This window comes from Bombina bombina, chromosome 2 (genome assembly GCF_027579735.1).
Source record: "Bombina bombina isolate aBomBom1 chromosome 2, aBomBom1.pri, whole genome shotgun sequence".
NCBI classification, from domain to species: domain Eukaryota; kingdom Metazoa; phylum Chordata; class Amphibia; order Anura; family Bombinatoridae; genus Bombina; species Bombina bombina.
The window spans coordinates 1,331,548,056-1,331,570,389 of record NC_069500.1 but is presented as its reverse complement, the minus strand read 5'-3'; the positions used below and the strand labels follow the sequence as shown (position 1 = coordinate 1,331,570,389).

At 35.8% G+C, this 22,334-nt stretch overlaps 1 protein-coding gene across 1 annotated transcript; it reads right to left on the bottom strand.

The window, feature by feature from the left end:
- Positions 1–13,370: 13,370 nt before the first annotated feature.
- Positions 13,371–22,028, bottom strand: TNIP2 (TNFAIP3 interacting protein 2). Its single transcript, XM_053704203.1, has 6 exons — positions 21,565–22,028; positions 18,913–19,209; positions 17,477–17,560; positions 16,398–16,679; positions 15,818–15,934; positions 13,371–14,764 (listed from the first exon to the last, which is right to left on the bottom strand). The coding sequence occupies exons 1-6, from the start codon at positions 21,925–21,927 to the stop codon at positions 14,489–14,491; spliced, it is 1,419 nt and encodes a 472-aa protein (XP_053560178.1). The 5' UTR covers positions 21,928–22,028; the 3' UTR covers positions 13,371–14,488.
- Positions 22,029–22,334: the final 306 nt, after the last annotated feature.

The following is a 22,334-nucleotide window of genomic DNA, read 5'->3' as shown; positions in this document are numbered from 1 at the left end:
CTGTCCCTTTTACTACCTCAGAGTTCATTGTAGTGACCGGAAGGTCTGGGGCTTTAGAGAGATGTGTTAGATCTGCGTTTCTTTGTGGATAGTTCTCAGCGGTTTGTAGGCTTTGTGATGAGGAAGTGATGATCCCCAGTTCTATGCTGCCGGTGTGGGCTGTGGGGTTGGTAAGAGGGGGGCTTCGCTTGTTCTGAAGGGTTGCCCCTTCACATGTAAGTACCGCGTTAGCTAAGTGGGTAGACAGTGGTTCAGCTGCATCTGTATAATCGATACTTGGATCATCATATTCTTTCTCATGGACTGCATTGTGCGGTATACGGTCTCCTTCATGTATATGCTGAGTTGGTATTTCAGCAGCTTCTGGTATTGAGGTAAACATTTTTGCATGATCTTAAGCCACATTATCTCCAGTTTGGCAAATCTTTCGTCTGTGGTCAGTTGCTCCACATTTTCTTACTTGTCCGCCATTTTCATGACGCCTTTGCAGCCTGGGGCTATTGAGCATAAAGTCACTATTTGGAGAGAGGGGTTATGACAGTCTGTGGTATTTGGTGGTTGGGAGCAGCTGTTGTAGGCCGCCACCTTAGACCTTATAGTTCCGATCTGTGACCTTGGTGTCATAAAAACAGCAAAGATATGTGGAGATGAAGTCACAAATAATGAGGATGCGATATCTTTATGTAGTTCTTGCTGTTAAAATGCAATAATCGACGGATTATTATGGATTCTGCCGTAACTTTCAGAAAGCGCGTCTTATTCAGAATGCTGCACGGACATGCCCCCCCTTAGTGTTATGGGTTTTTTTTTCAACAAAAGAGCTGTTCTCTTTAGGGCAATACCCTACAAAAGGCACTTTTAAAGGCTATTGGTAGATTATTTTTAGAATAGGGGTTTTTTTTTTGTAAGAGGTATTAGAATATGATTATTATTTTTATTTTATTTTTTGGATAATTACTTTTTTGTTTTCTGTAAATGTATACTTTATTATTTTCTGTAATGTTAGTTTTTTTTTGTAATGTTACGATTTTTTCTTTTTGTAATGTTAGTTTTTTTTATGTTTGGCAATGTTTATTTTTTGTAATATTATGATTTTTCAATTTTTTGTAATGATAGGGTTTTATTTTTAAAGGTAAGATTAGGTTTTTATTTAATTTTACAGGTAAGTTGTTTTTTTAAGGTAGTATTTTTTAGTAAATGTAGGGGTACTTTAATTTGGTTTAAGTTAGGGGTATAAGGTTAGGAGGTTTAGATGTTATTTTATGACTTTGCGTTGTGAGGGGCTGGCGGTTTAGGGGTTTATAGTTTTATTTATTGTTTGCAATGTGGGGGAATGGTAGTTTAGGGTTTAATAGTGTGTTTAGGTACTGTGCAATGTGGGGGAAGGCAGTTTAGGGGTTAATAGTATTATTTATTGTGATGTGGGGGGGTGGTAGTTTATGGGTTAATAGGTTTGGGGCTTATGGTAGGGTTTTTTTCTCCTTTGACTTCTATGGGGAATGACAAAATGTGAGGTTGTTTGCGCTAGTAGGGTGTTAGGTTTTTTTCCTACTTAGAGGAACACATGCACGGCCACACGAAAACTTGGCTTTGTATTTTTGCGATTTTCAGGTTACCGCTACCGCAAAATACTTTTTTTTCCAACTTGTATTACCAGCGGAACTCGAAAAGCGCAAAAAAGCTTAACACTAGCAATATTTTCTCTAAACGCAAAAAAAAAGATTTACCGCGGCACTTGTAATCTAGCCCCATACGTGGTATATGTGTCTCCTTTTCTTTTACATTTTTTATTCTATTCTTAATGGTTTACTAATAAAATTTACTTTTTATTTTTCAGTATGGAGGGTTGTGGGCTAGTAATAATTAATTCACTGTGAGTGAACATGCTGATGGGCTTATTGTAGATATTAGATGATATTTTTCTTATTCTTTTTTCTTCTTTTTCCTTTTTGACCCTAAATCTATCTATCAGAAACACACAAGCATAAGCCAATAGTTTGTAAGAAAACTATATGTTGACGCAATTCATTGGTTCATCACGTCCCTTAGTTAAATTACAAAGAGTAAATATAGTGAATGCACCCTGAGAACTATATACACATCAAACTGTATGGCTGGGAAAATACAATTTTTTTTTATGACTGTAGGGAATATATGCTGAATCTTGAAACGTGCAAGGAGTACTAAATTATGAAGATAATTACTCATAGTGCCAACCTCACAAATGTGTTCATGTCTGAGATTTGAATAGTAGGTAATTCTAGTCAGGCTTCTTAAGCAAGGAAAGCTTTGTTGAACGTTTTCACAAGGAACTAAAACACAATGTCTGTATTTTTTTATGCAGCGCAATATCTTAGTCATTGTAACCACAAATAAGTTAAATAATATTTCCCAGAACAATCCTCAGAAGAAAAAAAAAAACTATTGTAAGCTTTTATAGTTGTTTACTGTATTAAGTGCACCTGCTGCTAACACAGTAATGTAAATTGTACTAACATATAAGACAAGAGCAGGAAATTGTAAAAATGAATAAATGAAGATTCTTTTTCATTGTAATACAATTTATTCTGAGTTTAACACAAATAAAATGAATTGTGTCAGCTCCTGGAATACCCCAAACTATTCCCCCAAGATCAAAATTTTTTTCCTGTCTATAACTGTACATGCTTGCCAGCCATATAGTCTCACTGTCATTGAGGCGCTTAGTTAAAAGGCTTTATTTCTGATTCACATAGATTGTACAACTAAAAAAAAAAGATCTTTGCAGTTATGAAAATGGATGACTTTAATACAGTAAAACTTGCAATACCCCGTAGACTAGGATCTCAACTAATTTAGAGCATCTCAAAGAAAGATGGTTGCATCCAGCAGGATTGCAAACATGATCTATTGATATATAATGCAGTTATATGTGATACAACCAGGGCTACTTCATTACTTTTGTGGGCTCAATGCACATTTGACTTCATAGGCCCTTTCCCCACTTTTTTTTGTTTAAGGTGAGAAGAGAGGGTACACCTGTGTTAAGCTTCTCTTACTGACGGTTTCTGACAATTGGCACTTACTCACACTAAATTATATCTAGGATTGTATAATGCCCTCAACCAATAATAGCAGAGACTTTAAGGAAGAGAAGTCAGCAATTTCCTTTGCATGAGATAAATACTTACCACATATTAATTTTTTTTAAAATTTTTTTGTATACAACTTTTTTATTGAAGTTTTTATACCAATACAACAAATAGAATACAACTTTTTGCATAAATAACAGGATTACAAATTATTTTCAGACCAAGAACAATAAAAGTACAAATTGAGATACCTTAAAGGGACACTGTACCCAAAAATTTTCTTTCGTGATTCAGATTGAGCATGAAATTTTAATCAACTTTCTAATTTACTCCTATTATCAAATTTTCTTCATTCTCTTGGTATCTTTATTTGAAATGCAAGAATGTAAGTTTAGATGCCGGACCATTTTTGGTGAACAACCTGGGTTGTCCTTGCTGATTGGTGGATAAATTCATCCACCAATAAAAAAGTGCTGTCCAGAGTACTGAAACCAAAAAAAAAGCTTAGATGCCTTCTTTTTCAAATAATGATAGCAAGAGAACGAAGAAAAATTGATAATAGGAGTAAATTAGAAAGTTGCTTAAAATTGCATGCTCTTTCTGAATTACAAAATAAAAAAAATTGGGTACAGTGTCCCTTTAAGTGAGAATTAATGCAGGAGCTAAGAGGGTATAAAAAAAAAAGGAAAAAAAAGAAAGAAAAGAGAGAGAAGAAATAAAAAAAAGCATATGCTCCTACTGTCATTGAAATGCCAACAAATACAAACTTTGAATATGACAATATGAAGGTATCTGCTTATACACTGGAAGTCTAATGGATCCTATTTTGAAAAACAATAAGTAGCTAGAATGTTAGCAATAAAGTTGTATTAATGAACTTGAAACCTCTTGGACCGTCTGGTGTATTAAACTAATTGCAGATGATAGATACTTATGAGGCCACTCTTGGGCCATATAGGAAGTGAACAAAAGAAAAATATTTAGGTAGGTCAGCGGACCAAAGCCGCTCAGTAATAGAAGTAGTTATAAATGATATGGGTCTAGCAGTTCAGTAAGGTAATAGCATTCTGATGTACACCTTTAAGAGACATGTTGTATCCTACAGAGGCTGCTAAGCAATAACACAATCCCTAGAGTGTTCTGATATTTCAATTTATCTGGTGATAACTTTCAATAGGCGGGATGCTGCCCCGGCAGCCCCCCCCCCCCCCCTTGGAATTACTTATGTCGTTATGGAGGAAAGATACCCAGTAGATTCTAGTTAAGTGGAAAAACTATCAGCTTTTTTTTGGTTTTGGGCTACCGCCGGTATTTAGAGTCAGTCAGGAAAGGGTCTAACGCTCACTTTCCAGCCGCGACTTTTCCATACCGCAGATCCCCTTACGTCAATTGCGTATCCTATCTTTTCAATGGGATCTTTCTAACGCCGGTATTTAGAGTCGTGGCTGAAGTGAGCGTTAGAAATCTAACGACCAAACTCCAGCCGCAGAAAAAAGTCAGGAGTTAAGAGCTTTCTGGGCTAACGCCGGTTCATAAAGCTCTTAACTACTGTGCCCTAAAGTACACTAACACCCATAAACTACCTATGTACCCCTAAACCGAGGCCCCCCCACATTGCCGCCACTCTATTAAATTTTTTAACCCCTAATCTGCCGCTCCGTATACCGCCGCCATCTACGTTATCCCTATGAACCCCTAATCTGCTGCCCCTAACACCGCCGACCCCTATATTATATTTATTAACCCCTAATCTGCCGTCCCCGCTATCGCTGACCCCTGCATATTATTATTAACCCCTAATCTGCCGACCGCACATTGCCGCCTGCTACGTTATCCCTATGAACCCCTAATCTGCTGCCCCTAACACCGCCGACCCCTATATTATATTTATTAACCCCTAATCTGCCGCCCCCGCTATCGCTGACCCCTGCATATTATTATTAACCCCTAATCTGCCGACCGCACATCGCCGCCAGCTACGTTATCCCTATGTACCCCTAATCTGCTGCCCCTAACACCACCGACCCCTATATTATATTTATTAACCCCTAATCTGCCCCCAACAACGTCGCCTCCACCTACCTACAATAATTAACCCCTAATCTGCCGACCGGACCGCGCCGCTATTATAATAAAGTTATTAACCCCTAATCCGCCTCACTCCCGCCTCAATAACCCTATAATAAATAGTATTAACCCCTAATCTGCCCTCCCTAACATCGCCGACACCTAACTTCAATTATTAACCCCTAATCTGCCGACCGGAGCTCACCGCTATTCTAATAAATGTATTAACCCCTAAAGCTAAGTCTAACCCTAACACTAACACCCCCCTAAGTTAAATATAATTTAAATCTAACGAAATAAATGAACTCTTATTAAATAAATTATTCCTATTTAAAGCTAAATACTTACCTGTAAAATAAACCCTAATATAGCTACAATATAAATTATAATTATATTGTAGCTATTTTAGGATTTATATTTATTTTACTTTGTAATTATTTTAACCAGGTACAATAGCTATTAAATAGTTAATAACTATTTAATAGTTACCTAGTTAAAATAATTACAAAATTACAATTAAAAGTTACAATTAAACCTAACACTACACTATCAATAAATTAATTAAATACAATACCTACAAATAAATACATTTAAATAAACTAACTAAAGTACAAAAAATAAAAAAGAACTAAGTTACAAAAAATAAAAAAATATTTACAAACATTAGAAAAATATTACAACAATTTTAAACTAATTACACCTACTCTAAGCCCCCTAATAAAATAACAAAGACCCCCAAAATAAAAGAATGCCCTACCCTATTCTAAATTAAAAAAGTTCAAAGCTCTTTTACCTTACCAGCCCTGAAAAGGGCCATTTGCGGGGCATGCCCCAAATAATTCAGCTCTTTTGCCTGTAAAAAAAACATACAATACCCCCCCCCCAACATTTACAACCCACCACCCACATACCCCTAATCTAACCCAAACCCCACTTAAATAAACCTAACACTAAGCCCCTGAAGATCTTCCTACCTTATCTTCACCATACCAGGTTCACCGATCCGTCCTCTGAAGTCTTCATCCAAGCCCAAGAGGGGGCTGGCGATCCATAATCCGGCTGAAGTCTTCTATCAAGCGGGGAGTAAACCAATTCTACGGTCAGCACATATGTAATGTTAGGGGTTTACAGAACCCTTCTGTGAGGATACAAATTACATAGGAAACAGTAATGGCTAGGATAGAAAAACATTCAAATATACATATAAGCTTCTAGTTCTTATAATCACTAGGCGTCATATAGACCTAGAAAATTTTAAAAGGAACATAAATGAATGAATTAGAGAGATGTAGCTGCCACCTCTGTTATAACATTAGAATTCTACCAACCGCTGAAAAGAAGAAAGTAAACACAACAATTACACAAAGGTCCGTAGTAATGAGGGCATGAGCTCTTAATCATACAATGTAAATAGTCTGTTTTTAACCAATACCGGACTTATAGGTCCAAAACACTGCCTAGTTGCCCGCAGTGAAGATAGTAACGGGGGGACCGTGCCCTCTGCTTGGGAACTAAGCAGTCTCTCAGTGTCTCTGGGTAAAGTAAAAAACGTTGGTGACCGCTTCTTAGGGCTTCTGCTACTGACCTCCAGTTTGGGGGCTGCGGGTTTACTCTCGCAAACTCTTACGTCTATAAGTGGATTGGCCTCTGGTGACCTGAAGAGAACCGACTCAGATGTAAGGCTCCAGACTCTAGGGCAGGGCAGGTCAGGGACTGTGCACAACGGTTCCCGGCAGTTGTCCTCCTGCACTCCCAGCAGGTCCTTATGATCTCCCTGGCTTGGCGTAGCTGGGGTGTTTGTGGCAATAGGGTTGCGTGTTCCCAGACTTTGATAAGGCTCTGCTTGAGGTCGTCAAAGGATTTGTCTATGCGTAGCAGGATAAGACTTTCCCATCTGTCAATGGACTCCTGAACGTTACCATATTGGTGCGTGGCCTTATGAAGCATGTAGGAGGGTTCATCCACGTGTTCCATCAGAATACAGTGCTGTGACCCAATTAGTAGATGCAATGGAGAAAGTGGGGGTTCTGCAGCCCCGATCCTGGTATCGGAAGTTATAGTTCCCTATGTTCAGGCACTGTAGATTAGAAGCACATATACATGCGGGGCAGAAATGGCCATTTGCGCCAGATTAAAGTGAGATTTCTTATGCGCTTGTCTGTGGCTTACGTACCAGAACTCCGGTTTATTGTCTAGATCCACTAGGAAAGAGTCATAGGGCAGTGATAAGAGTTCAATGCTTCCCAGAATCAGGGCAGCGTCATACAGGAGTTATGTATCGCGTCTCCCACTCAGTAAAAACACTCGACTTGGTTGTTCCTAAGGCTTCAGGTGCTTGTAGGCAGAATCCAAGAGAGTTAGCTGATCTTGTCTCACCTGAATTCTCAGTGAAAATAGGTATAATATAAGTATGAGCGGGAGCTCCCAAAAAACATGTCTGTTCTTGTTCACAGGCTAGCTCCGCCCCAGCACATATTAATTTTTTGTTATTTAAGAAAAAAATCAGTTGTTTTTTTTTTCTTCTGATTTGTATCGACCCTAGGCACTGTGCCTAATGGAGAAGTTGACCCTTTATACAATTACTTTCACTCCCTGGTTAAAGCAACAGATGGCTAGATGATGCTCAAGGCCTATATACTAAATACATAAGCAACAATAGACTTATTGCTGGTAAATAAATGTATCAATTAATAAAGACCGTAAAAGGTACATGAAACCCATTTTTTTTCTTTTATGATTACGATAGTACATACACTTTTAAACAACACTCCAATTTACTTATATTATTAATCTTATTGAAGGAGCAGCAATGCACTAATGGGATCTAAAGCGGAACACATTGGCAAGCCAATAAAAAGAGGCATATATGTTAAGCCACCAATCAGCAGCATGCTTTCAGACCCTGAGCCTACCTAGGTATGCTTTTAAATGAACAATACCAATTGAACCGATCATATTAGATAACGTAAGTAAATTGGAAAGTTGTTTAAAATTATATGATCTATCTGAATCCTGAACGAAAAATGTTGGGTTTCATGTCTCTTTCAAAGGACCATTAAATGTAGTAGAATTGCATAATCAACATATAATAAAAACAGAATGTAAAAGCACTTTGTTTGAATTTAATATGAGCAGTAGATTTTTTTTTGGACAATTTCAATGTTAGTTAAATTTTCCATCCCCCTGCATAAGGGGACAGCCATCAGCCAATCACAAAATGTGTATACATCTATTCTGTGAATTCTTGCACATGCTCAGTAGGATCTGGTGCCTCTGAAAGCATTCATATAAAAAGATTCATGGAAATGAATTGGAAAGTTGTTCAAATTTGCATGCTCTATCTGAATCATTAATTTTGACTAAAGTGTTCCTTTAATCTGTAACTAGGGCGTAGGCATATATAATGAAATAAACTAAAACTACTGGAAATTAGGAAAATAAAAAGATCTGGGTGTGCATTGTATTGTAAGATAAATGTATGTTCTAGATTTTCTGTGATGACGTACAGTCCCAGTGTGGCTATATAATTGCACGTTTTTGTAAGCTTATTGTTATAGAAGGGAAAAATGTACTGAACATTAAAGGGACATGAAAGTCAAATTAAACTTTTATGATTCAGACAGTGCATACAATTAAAAAAAAAACACTTTCCAGTTTTATTGTTAGCAGATTTAGGAGTAGATCATCAACTGTCTATATTTTATTATCAGCCATTTTCATTGTTTATTAGCAGCACTTTTTAATTATCAATCTGGTAAAAAAAAAAATTGTTCTAGGATAACCCCCAAAAATATTTCATGATTCAGAAAGAGAATACATTTTTAAACAACTTTCCAATGTACTTCTATTATCTAATTTGCTTTGTTCTCTTTGTATCATTCTTGGTAAAATATTTTATAAATAAATAAATAAAATAAATCCTGTTGGAAAGCATACCTAGGTAGGCTAAGGAGTTGGGAGCCAGCTGCTAATTGGTGTTTGTGATGTACAGGGTAAACCAACACTGCACTGATCACCAGTTTTGCACAGAAAAGGTAAACTGACCATTTCCACCTTAACCGGTGTATCACAATCTAGCCACACCAGGCAAACCTGTGACTTAGTTCAGTGGGTGCAAGGGTTAACAAACTCTCTAGTCTGTACTAGAAAAATGGCCAAACTCCCCTTTAATGATACCCACACTAAACTATCTCTGCTGCCACCACTTTAAGATTATTATATGGGAAATCCTAAGGAAAAACCCAGTTTACAGATTAAAACTCCCAAAACACAAATTACCAAAAATCAACTATTATTACCAGTCTCTTCAGTAATGTGGTTCAAATATTAGATAAAAACCAAAACGTAATAAAGGAACATTTATTATGAATTAAAATGAGTCACTGTGCATTTATTTATTTATTTTTTAAAAAGAGTGTAAACAATTACACAAAGCAACAGTTTTAAAGACAAAAAGGAAAAATATAACAGAACCTAATGCTGTATATGTTTAGATATCTGTGTTGGGAGTTGGCAAGAAAGATTGTCACCTACCCTGTTCCATGCAGCCTCCCATGTAGAAAGACAAAATGATGTTGCTGAAATCACAGTTAAATGCATTTTTTTCTGAGATCAGGTTTCTGGCCAGGCCCCTTCCAGAGTGGACAAGGAAGGTAGCCACCCTCTTTTACGGCAGGCCAAAAAAAGCCATGCAGCTCTGGCTGAAGTTATTGAATAATTTATCATTTTTAGTTATGCAAATGCAGTACAGATATCCTTATAAGCAATCCCCCTGTGACTTCATGAGGATTATCTTGATACCAAACATGACATGTCTGTCATCTTTGGTCACCCTCTAACGTAAAAGTGATAAAAATAGGTCTTAAGATATCCTGTTGACCTCAGTCTTTGTCTCGATATAGGACATTGTATTCTGTCACCCTGTTCTGACATCTTTTGCCTTAAAAACTGACTTGAGGCACCGGGTCTCTGTAAGTAATAAAGTTTGGTCAAGTGAAACTTAGAAATTATTTATGACATGGTGTCTGTTTTTAAAGGATAAACACAGGGAAATTGTTCTTTTTCATGATTCAGATGGAGCATACAGTGTTAAACAACTTACCAATTGACTTCTATTATCACATTTGCTGCATTCTTTTGGTATCATTTGTTGAAGGAGAAGCAGTGTACTACTGTGAGCTAGTTGAACAAGAGGCATATATGTGCAGTCACTAGTCAGCAGCTAGCTCCCAGTGGTGCATTGCTGCGCCTGAGCCTACCTATGTATGCTTTTCAACAAAGGATATTAAGCGAACAAAGCCAATTAGATAATAGAAGTAAATTGGAAAGTTTTTAAAATTACATGCTCTATCTAAATTATGAAACTTTAATTTTAAACAACTTTTCAGTTTACTTCTAATGTCAATTTTGCTTCATTCTCATAGTATACTTTGCTAAAGGAGCTAGCTGTACACATCAGTAAGCCAACAATAAGCAGTATATATGTGCAGCCACCAATCAGCAGCTATCTTCCAACTCCTGAGCCTACCTAGGTATTCTTTTCAACAAAAGATATAAAGACAACAAAGCAACGTAGATAACAGAAGTACATTTAAAATATTATGCTCTGTTTGAATCATGAAAGAAATTTGGGGGTTTAATGTCCCTTAAAGCAACTATAGATAGCTATTTTATCTACGGCCTCTTTTCTTTTTCGCTATTATAACTAGACTGGTATCAGTCTTACAGGCCAATCATATACACAAACACACACAGTGTTTTTATTTCTAGTGGAATACGTAATTACTTATAAATGCATAAATATTAAAATGACTTTAATGTCCATATAAGGTGTTCCTAAATAAAATAAAAATATAGTTTTAAGCAATCCAGTGTCAATTTCTGCAGCACAGCTGGTCCCTGACAGCACAGTGTGAGTTATGTGCACAGCTGGATGATCAGAAGGGGACCCTGAAAATAAAGGCACAGTGCAAAGTTTTTAAGGCAATGGAATAGTCTGTCCTAAGGATGTGGTTAGTGGAAATGGTTATGGTAAGTGAATAACAGTTGCTGATACCGGTTCCTAGGTGCAAATACTTGCATACTTAGATATCAAGTTAGCAATAAAAACACCTTGCTCCAATGCTCCACAGCTGTGTTCAGACAGTGAGAATTAATATGTTTACCCCATTCATGACCTCCATCGTGTTTGCAAAAAAAGCAGCATTGCACGTGACACTCACTTTGTTTATACAAGACACAGTCCCTTACTACAAGTCTCATAATTTATTACTACTACAAATAAAACATCAGTGCAGCTCACCCTGGGTCTTCAAATTTGCTGTTTTAAGCAGCTAAGCGTTTATTGCTGCTCCCGCGCTCTTCCTCTTGCATTGCTGCTTCCTGCTGCTCCTCCCTCTTCTTCCGGTCGCGTACCTGATGCTGCGTAACTATAAGGAACATTATCATGTGGTTGGACAGAGAAAGACAGCAGGGTGGGTGTGGCACGGCACAAGTGTGTGGCCCCATAGTCACACCGGGATTCACTGCTAAAACTTATTGTCCCCCCACCTGCGTTGGCTCCCAGAGTTCCTGAATCCTGCACTGGACCCGAGTATCCGGGAGTTTACACGCGCCTGCGTGGGTGGGTCTAGGTCGATATTGGTTGGTCGGGATCATGGGGGGGGGGGATGTGCCATGTGCTGCGTGCACTATTACCCAGTTTGCATTGGAAGTTAATGCAAATTGGCTGAGCCGGAGCCAAATTTTTTTTTAAAATATGGGACATAAAAAGTAAAAATAAAAAATCAGGCTGCTCTAAATTGCGCCCCCCTGCTGAGGCACCCTAAGGCGGTTGCCTTATACCAAACGCCGGCCCTGCCTGCAAAAGTGCTGCACTGGTGCTGTTAGCTTTAACTGCAGTAAAGATACTTGCAGAAACAGGAGTAGATTAAAATAAATTTATTAAAATACATATATTTAAATAAAAATAAATACAAAAAGTGTTGCTATTCCTAAATAATTTGCTTTTAATCTACTCCTGGTTCAGCAAGTACAAGTGGCTGGTTAAATTTAATACGAGCTCGCGGTAGCAATTAGCGCTTATAAAATTAACCACAGATCAGATCTCTGGTTAATTTTATAAATGTGTCCCAAAAATACAGTGACGTGTATTTTAATTAAAAAATAAAGATAGCAGCATCTTTATTTTTGAATAAAAGTACTGCACTAGGCAGTATTTTGGGGGTAAAGTTTGCAGGAGTGGGGTGTTAGAAAAAAAATGGCACTGAAAAGGGCCTTTACATAGCGGGGAACTGTGTGTTCCCAGTATATATATATATATATATATATATATATATATATATATATATATATATATATATATATATATATATACACATACATACATACATATACATACACTTATATATTTATGTGTTAATATGTGTATATACACATAAATATATATGTATATAGTCATATACATATATATTTATATTTGCTGCCATCGCTGCACTACTTACCCCCTTCGCTGCACTTAGGTTCTGTGCCGTCTGACGGCATGACAATAAGGCTCCCATTGGAGCCTATGGAAGCACGCTCTCATGAGCGCAATGCTTGCCAACAATGCGAACGCAAGCTCGCATTCCCGAGAATTTTAGCGTGGGCTGGTATTACATAGTGGAGTGCAAACATAACTTTCGCTAAAATATTTAGCGCTCTACTTGTAATCTGGACCTTAGTATGTAGCTTTTTTAGGCAAATTACAGCAGACTTACAGAATCTGACTTCTAGGCTCTTTTTAAAGACAAGCACAGGTTTTACAGCAAAAGCGAATAATGTATATTCATTATTATTAATTTGGCTTAACTAGCTAATGTATGGGGAATTACATTTTGAGATAACGAATATCAACATTCTTTTAAACTTCTAGTTGTTTGAGAAGGGGTTTAGTTAATGCCTAAATGGCCATCAGACATTCGTTATTTCATTAAATGTTGTTTATGTGCAGTTTGATCTCATCTAGATATGTTTTATAAAAATAAATAAAAATCAGCAGTAGATATTTACTGTGCTCCTTTTTATATGTACAGTGACTGATAAATAATTTAAACAATAATACTATGCTACATTAGAACACGTCTGAATTTTTATCTACATTAATCTAAACTAATCCAAATTAATATAAGCATATTTTAAGAATCAATAAAAGCAGACACTCTATGTTTGTCTCAAGAAGAAAAAAAAACACCATTAAATAAATAATGTTTTATTATAAAAATATGATTTTATATATGCTTAGAATAAATAAATAAGAATTATACAAGTAAAAACACAGATGAAACATAAAAATACAGTAACAAAGAAAATATTCAGTGCAAATTATGTTATTTTAAAAAAATATATATCATTTTCTACAATTTCATTACATAAAAATAGTGACATAACCCTATCACACATTACTAGGAACACATTTGCTTAAGAAACATACAGCTTTCCACTTATAATAATCCCAGCCATACACAGGAGATGTGCAAATACACAAGGGTTGTACAAGCGAGTTAACAATATTGGGAATCACACTATAGAATAGTGCTTAGTTTTCACATTACAATATGGAAACAAAAAGACCATTTCCAGCAACCAAAACAAATATTAAAGAACCTTTGAGCAGCAGTTGGCTATAAAAGTGGGTTTAAATCCCTTCTAGTTGTTTATTGGATAACAAGTTAACTAGGTATCGCCCGTTTGCTTTTTAGAAATCAGCACAGACTGTTGCATGTTTTGAAACTTGTATTTGGCTTTATATGCTGGCTCTTTAATTTTGTTTTCCTAAAGCATGTTTTTGTAGTGCTAATAAAGGCACATAAATTAAAGAATTTGTCAGTGTACAAGCAAAGGAAACTGGGAGGAAATTCGTTCTTCTAGTACTGTACATTGCGTACTTTAAGAGGATTTCCTGTTCTAATAATGTAGTTCTAGAAAGCACAGTATTTCACAGCAGATAACCTATTGGCCTATCTGCTCTGTCAGTTCTACAAGTCTTTTTTTTTTTAAATATTGTTGTGTTGGTTATATTCTTCTATCTATTCAAAGTATGTCCACTTTCATTTAATGTATTAGTTATTATAATCTCTTTATATGAAAGGTTCCATGTACCCACTGTTTTTAAACATATTTCATATCCTCCAATAACCGTTCTTTCATAGTATTTTTTGCTCCCGCTTCTCTAAAGTGTACTTCCCATTTGTTATTTGAGGTAAAAAAATAAAGTCACAGTACTTTTATATCAAAAGAGCAGCAGATGTATGGACATTGACATGCCCACACCAGGTAGTGGTTGTATAGAGTGGTTACCAGCTTTGCAATTGTCACTGGCAACATTCAGAGATGTGCTCAAGAAAATTTTCACCTAACTTGTCCTGAAAGAATCTCAGGCAGCGAGGACACTGAAGTTCGTCCTGTCCCCGTCTTTCTGAGTTAGAATGTTTGTGAACTGCGGTTTGTTCTGTCAGTGTATTCTGCCTCCTTGCATCCACTGTATCTGAGCTGTTTTTCCTAACCGGTTCAGTTGCATTTTTCTGGATGAACATTTTATTCTTGTTGCCGATATGAATCTGAAACTGTCCGGCTTCTGCTCTTTCACTCTAAAGAATGAAAAATATTTAAAGAATTGTTAAACACAAAGACTATAACTAGAATCCACAATAATCAAAGTGTTGATTATATTTTCTAGTGTCCGCGTCTAATGCATGCACATATTGTGTAGCAATTTACAGGTTTAGGAATACAGCAAGTTCCATTTAGTTAGTGAGAGCTATCACTTACAACCACCATGGAACCAGTTAACATATGTTAAAGGGACAGTCTAGTCAAAATTAACCCTCCATGATTCAGATAGGGCACGCACTTTTAAACAACTATCCAATTTACTTTTGTCATCAATTTTTCTTTGTACTCTTGGTATTCTTTGTTGAAAGCTAAACCTAGGTAGGCTCATATGCTAATTTCTAAGCCCTTGAAGGCTGCCTCTTATCTTAGTGTATTTTGACAGTTATTCACAGTTAGACAGCGCTAGTTCATGTGTGCCGTATAGATAACATCATGCTCACTCCTGTGGAGTTATTTATGGGTCAGCATTGATTGGCTAAACTGCAAGTCTGTCAAAATAACTGAGATAAGGGGACAGTCTGCTGAGGCTTAGATAATCACAGAGGTAAAAAGTATAATATAACCGTTGCTTGTGCAAAACTGTGGAATGGCTAATAAAGGGATTTGGGACACAGGCCATGTCTCTTTAAAGCTAGCTGCAATATTCTGACACATTTTTAATCTTTCCTTCCATTAGCTTATAAAGGCCTGTTTGCAATTCCAGTTTAACTTTAGTCAGTTGGAAGATGCATAAAATAAGAAATACTCTCATATTCAATAAAATAAATCCTTTACTTTTTAAATACGATTATGCTCTTTCCTAAAAAATATTTTCGTGTCAGTAATTTTATTAACAAATGTCTATTATATCAAACTACAATATAACCATAACTTGTGCCAACAAATAGTAATCAGCAAGTTGTAGTTTTTTGTGCAAACTTTTTAGCAAAACAATTGGAAATGAACCAGCAGGGAGACATAGGTCACCCTATATAACTCAGTATATTTAATAAGGGCTGCAGTGCATTAGACAACAATTCTTTTCTTACCGATCTCGTTGTTTGACATCGCAGACAAGTAATTTCCTCCATGAGCTCCTGGATTCTGCTTTGTGCTCTTTCCCGATCTGCTCTTTCTGACGTGAAATCATCTTTGTAAACGAGTAACTGTGAAAAAATAAACAAAAGACATATTATGGTTTTGTTCAGATTTTCTCTACAATCAGAAATATTTATTATACAGGCACGCACAGGGATTATAAAAATTGATATAATATATATATATATCTCATATATGTTGCTGGTAAAGTCAGATATTGGGTAATCCTAGCAAAGCCCCCCGTTTAAACCAAGGTTCACTTTGGGCAGGATGCCAGAGGATCAGTGGGGCGCATTCCTTGAACCCCCCAGGCAGAGGCAAAATAAGTAGTGTAGATGGGGGAAATTACATCAGGCTTTACCCACAGCCGCTTGGGTAGAGTATGCTTTATGATGAGTAATTGCCATTACAGATGAAATGTAGGTTTTGCATATCCAATTAAAATACAAGGACAAAATTAAATATAGAATCTGGTGTCATCAATAAACAACCACCAAACTACACAAAGTGATGTGAAGATTTCCGACATACCTGTTGTTCCAGCATTTGTATACGCTCCCCATCTGCAATTCTTGTATTGGCCGTTTCTTCGATTTCTTGTTTAAGTTTACTTTCTTCATTCATCTTCTCTTCCAGCAAATTGTTCAGCCTAATGATTTCTTTCTGCACAAGGTCTGCATGAGTCTGAGCACTGTGCGATGATTTTTGCTGTTCGCTTTTCACCTTCATCTCTTTTAGCTGCATATGAAGCCCCTTTACATACTCTTCCCGGCTTGCGTCATACCTCTGCCACTTGGCATTTAAATCTTCCACCTGCCATAGGAATTAAAAAGTATAATCAGCATCATCACGCACATCAGACGTAAGCAGTGCATTATTTTTTAAAATTATTTTTTGACCCAGTGACTTACAAGTATCATCATTTGATGCAAATTGAAAACAATGACAATTTAAAGGGACACTGAACCCAAAACTTTTATTTTATAATTCAGATAGAGTGTGCAGTTTTAAGCAACTTTCAAATTTACTCCTATTATCAATTTTTCTTCGTTCTCTTGCTAACTTTATTTGAAAAAGAAGGCATCTTAGCTTTTTTTGTTGGGTTCAGAACTCCGGACAGCACTTTTTTATTGGTGGATGAATTTATCCACCAACCAGCAAGGACAACGCAGGTTGTTCACCAAAAATGGGCCGGCATCTAAACTTACATTTCAAATAAAGATACCAAGAGAATGAAGACAATTTGATAATAGGAGTAAATTAGAAAGTTGCTTAAAATTTCATGCTCAATCTGAATCACGAAAGAATTTTTTTGAGTACAGTGTCCCTTTAAGTAAATGTTTCTCTTTCATGTAAAGTTTGATTTCCTATGTCCGATGCAGTTTATTGTAAAGGAGCACAGACTGACAGCTATTAAAATGACCTGAAGATCCAAGTTTTTCTTTCATGATTCAGATAAAAAAAAAAAAAAAGCTTTCCTACTCAATTTTATTTGTTAAACTCTCTTTCTTTATCATGTTCAATAGACATTCACCCAAAGAGGATGTTACAGTAATAATCAAAGAGGAACTTTGTTACAGAAATATGGCTCCAAATTTGCATTGACTTACCCGAGCAATTTTCTGTTTTAATAATCTGTTTTCTTCTTGGAGTTTGTGTAGAGATATCTCTGCGTCGCTGTCCGTGTGAGGGATCTGTAAAATAAAAACATAAAAAGAGAGGGGTTATTTACAAGTAAATGTCAAAGAGAAAATGCTGTAATGTTTAAGAGCATTAAGTTTTTTGCATTGTTGCTTGTGTATAAATTATGTGTATAAACCCATAGTTAAAGTAAAATAAATAAATATAAAAAAAAAATTAGATAATGAGCTAAAGTTATAGACAAAAATAATGATAAAATTACTAGGATTTCCTCTTTGCTATTATTGTTTTCATCATTATTTTTCTCCTACTATTTAAACTAAAATGACTTAGATTTAACTATTTTAAACTACATTTAGAAAACTTTGATTAGGAGAAATTAATAAATATTGTTAACAGGGGATTATTAAATCTGAGGAGCCAGCTAGATCTAAAAATTAAATGTGTGGCTTTTAAAATGCTTTGATTATTCTTAAAGGGACAGGCAAAATCAAAATTAAACTTTTGTGATTCAGATAGAGTTTATATCTATTTTATCATTTGCTTTGTTTTCTTGATATCTTTTTTAGACTCAGAAGCAGCAATACTCTATTTGGAGCTAGCTTCTGATTGGTGGCTGCACATGTGACTGTTGTCACTAGCTCAACCTATTTTCAGCTAGCTCTTAGCTGTGCATTGCTGTCCCTTTATTCCTATTATCAAATTTTCTTCATTCTCTTGCTATCTTTATTTGAAAAATCAGGAATCTAAGCTATAGTCTCGGCCCATTTTTGGTCCAGCACGTTGGATAGCACTTGCTGATTGGTGGGTACATTTTAAGCAACTTTCTAATTTACTCCTATTATCAATTTTTCTTTGTTCTCTTGGTATCTTTATTTGAATGTAAGCATAAGAACCGGCCCATTTTTGGTTCAGCATTTGGGTAGCGTTTTCTGACTGGTGGTTACATTTCAGACACCAATCAGAAAGTGCTACCCTGGTTCTGAACCAAAAATGGACTCGCTACTATGCTTACATTCTTGCTTTTTCAAGTAAAGATATCAAGAGAACGAAGAAAAATTGATAATAGGAGTAAATTAGAAAGTTGCTTAAAATTACATGCTTCTATATATATATGAATCATGAAAGAAAAAAAATGGGTTTAGTGTCCCTTTAATAATAAAAATACTAATAGAATGAAGCAAATTTGATCATAGTGTAAAGCTGTTTAAAACTGTGCACTGAATCATAAAATAAAAAAGGGCTTCATGTCCCTTTAAGCTCCTACATATTGGTTTCTCAATATTCTACCTGGCTCCTAGGTTTCATATACATTTTGTCAACCCCTGATTTAACCCCTTAACTACCAATATGTTGTCATTCCCATCTGAGAGCATTAAAATGTCGCTCTATACACAATTCTTACTTTACAGGGTCTTTCGGTGTTTTCTTCATTTGTACTTTCTTTTCTATGAGTTTCCTCAAGGGCCTTGACCAACTGCTGACACATTTCCGCGGTGGCTGCCAGTTTGCGACGGAGCTGATGGGTCTCATCTGATAGTGATCGGCACAAAACCTCGCTAGTCGCCTGTACTCGCTCCTTCTCGGCCAGCGTCCTTTGGAGTCGACAGATTTCCATCTCCTTCTCATGCTGAGGCCAACTGGTGATTTGTTCCATTTGATTTGCTTTCTGTTCCAGCTGTTGGCGGAGTCTCTGCGCTTCCTGTAATGGGCAGACACGCAAATACACATCTTTAGATTCATGGTACATTAACATTTTATAAATACAACATTAATTATTCCTCGCAAAGACATAGAACATAAACGTTTCCTTATTGCTCCTAACTTTGTGAATTACTCTACATATATCAATCTATGCATATTTATATCAATGTTAAAAAAAGGGGGGTTTGTTTCTTAAAAATTCTGGTTGACAGAGACAGGGATGTCAACATTAAATGGACAGTGTACTGTAAAAATGGGTTCACATTATAGCGTTCTCAATAACTTGTTATACCAGCTGCATGGTATGAAATGTATTGAAATGTGTTCTTTTAGGTTTATTTTTAGAATTTAAATGACTGGTATTGTGCATTGAAACCACACCTAAAATGTACATTTAAATGCCTAAATACGGTATTTGTGAATAGAGGCAAGACAAACTTAATTTGGTAAAAAAAAGTACATTGGTTATTTGTTTATTTTATTGCATGCTCTCTGAATAACAAAGGTTTATGTCAAAATTAAACTTTCATTCTTCAGATAGATCATGCAATTTTAAACAAATATTCATTTTATTCCATTAACAAAATGTGCAGTCATTTTATATTTACTTTTTTTTTTTTTTAAATCACCAGCTTCTACTGAGCATGTGCAAGAATTCACAGAATATACGTATATGCATTTGTGATTGGTTGATGGCTGTCACATGATAAAGGGGAGAGGAAATAGACAGAAATTTGTCCGAAAAAAAATAATCTACTACTCATTTGAAGTTCAGACTAAGTAATATTGTCTTGTCTTATTATTATTATTATTATGTATTTGTTAATTATGCAAATCTACTGTATTTACCGGTCCTTTCATTTAGACTTTCATGTCCATGTAAATGATTGCATTAAGTCAATATACTAATATATATATATATGTTAGTATATTGACTTAATGCAATCACCTTACAGGAGTGTAATGCAGAAAATATGCCCCAGGCAAATAGGCTATTAATGAAGTCATTCATGAAAATCTAGGAGTCACATTTTGATAATACAAATATTTACAGATCTGACGTAAATGCAGCACCATTAATATTTAACTACTACTCTTGCTGCTGTAACAAACTTGCTCTGAATAAATGTGCGGGCTGTATTTAAAAGGAAAGCATTAGGCCCATTGGTAAACACTAATCACGTACAACATGTAGTGAGAATGATGAATCATACCACTCCACCAAAAATTTGCATTTTAAATGCAGGTCACTCGAGTTAATGCATTCGATAGATTCACAGATCTTTATTAAATAAATACTCCCCAAATGCAAAACCCCTTACAAAAAGGGACTTGAGTAACGCCAGAAAAAATACACCCCTTTCTTTGTTTACAGGAATATATATATATTTTTTTTTTTTTATTTTTTTTTTATTATGAGGTAAATTTGCATTTAAAATATTTCCAAATGTTTATATTAAAAAGACACTTTTTTAAAAGGAAATAAAAAAATAAAAAATAAAAAAGGTATAAATGCAACTTTATACAAAGCACTCTGGGTGAAATATAGATAGCAGATAGATAGATATAGTAAAATGTTATTTATCTATGTTTTATGTAGTAGTGATTCAAATCTTTATCCGATTATGTCAATGCATTTATTAAAAAGATCCACAGCTCAGAATGCAACATATTCTAAAGTTTTACAGTGAAAAAATAATAAATAATTAATGAAAACACTGCAACCCAGAAAGGGTTAACAACTATTCCTGAGTATAAAGTGAAAATTAATGTTCTGGATTAAGTTCCAAAATTACTTGGAAAGATGATTCACTGTGCTTGAGGTGTGGCTAAGCTTATCATAGGATAGAGTGGAACAAAAATGTAAACACAAATAGTAATTGAGGAGTTTCCAAAAAAAGTCACAAGGAATGTGACAGTGGTGAGAAAGAATAAAATGTATTCATTCAAGCTAGAAAGAAAAAAAAAGAACCTGTTTAAAAAATACCAATGAATTTGTAGTGTTAGGGGCTTGATATTTTAGTTTTTTGTATTCAGAATTCATGTTTTTTTAAACAATATTCATGCTATAAACCAATATTTTAAAAGTCTTCAAAACAGTTCAAATACAATTTATATAATTTAACAAGCACAAATTAAAATGTACAATGACAGCCAATATTTATATTCCAATTATAAAAAAGGTGTAAAATACTATAAAATCTAATTAGAATCATTTCTAATACAATTCATTTTGTTCAATAAAATAATAATAAATATAAAAAAACAAATACAGGTTACTTAATGAAGTTTCAGATCTTAAAATATTTCTCATGCTATCTGAGTGTGATTAAGCCTTGTATTGTGTAATTACCTGGGTGAGAGTCGCCACCTTCTCTTCTGAAGTCCTCTCTGTCTCCTTCAGGTGCCCCTTTACTTTGTTTAGCTGATCCAGCAAACTTTCCACTAGTGACTTAGAAGGATCCAAATGAGGTCCTTCCGAGCTGCCCTGAGCAGCCTTCAGTCCCTGAATTATGTTGTCCTTTGTTGCCATCTGCATGTTTAGGCTCTTGATCTGCTGTCTGGCTTCGTGGTAAAAAGTGCTGAGTGTGTTGAAGCTCTGTAATTTGTTTTTCAGGGTCCTGTTTTCCTTGTGTAGCTTCTCCACTGACTCTTCCAGCTGTTTAAACCTGGCAACCAGTGGATCTGTGCTCCCATCACTTATAGATGATGACATTCTTTGTATAGTCCCAAAAAGCAACACAAATCCACGTGTGATAAAAGGCAAACACAGCACAAACCCCTGTGTACTGTGTGCGCCCTGATCCTGTATGCACGTCTGACTGACACTGAGCAAGTTAGCTCATTATTTATGCTTATAGGCGGAGCTATCTCGCTCTAGCACTCACTGGAATTTCCTCTTTGCAGACGGGAGTTTCTCAGTACTTTTTTGTTTCGTGGGACAGAATAGACCCCATCAAGTGGGTTCATTAAGAAAAAATAAACTTTCTCTCCCACCGTAGCTGCACTACTCCGGCAGATCCTGGAAGTCCTTTCCCCATATCCTCCACTGTACACAACAGCAGGAACTTGCTATGTACCCACTGCTCACTTTACGTGGGTTTGGCTACTTGACACATCCTT

Bases quoted from the DNA above. Each gene is read 5' to 3' on its own strand.
- TNIP2 (XM_053704203.1), bottom strand. From the start codon at position 21,927: ATGTCATCATCTATAAGTGATGGGAGCACAGATCCACTGGTTGCCAGG. The intron at 19,210-21,564 runs GTAATTACACAA...TGCCCATTACAG, and splicing joins AGGTGGCGACTCTCACCCAG to GAAGCGCAGAGACTCCGCCA. The intron at 14,765-15,817 runs GTAAGAAAAGAA...TTCATTCTTTAG, and splicing joins GATGTCAAACAACGAGATCG to AGTGAAAGAGCAGAAGCCGG.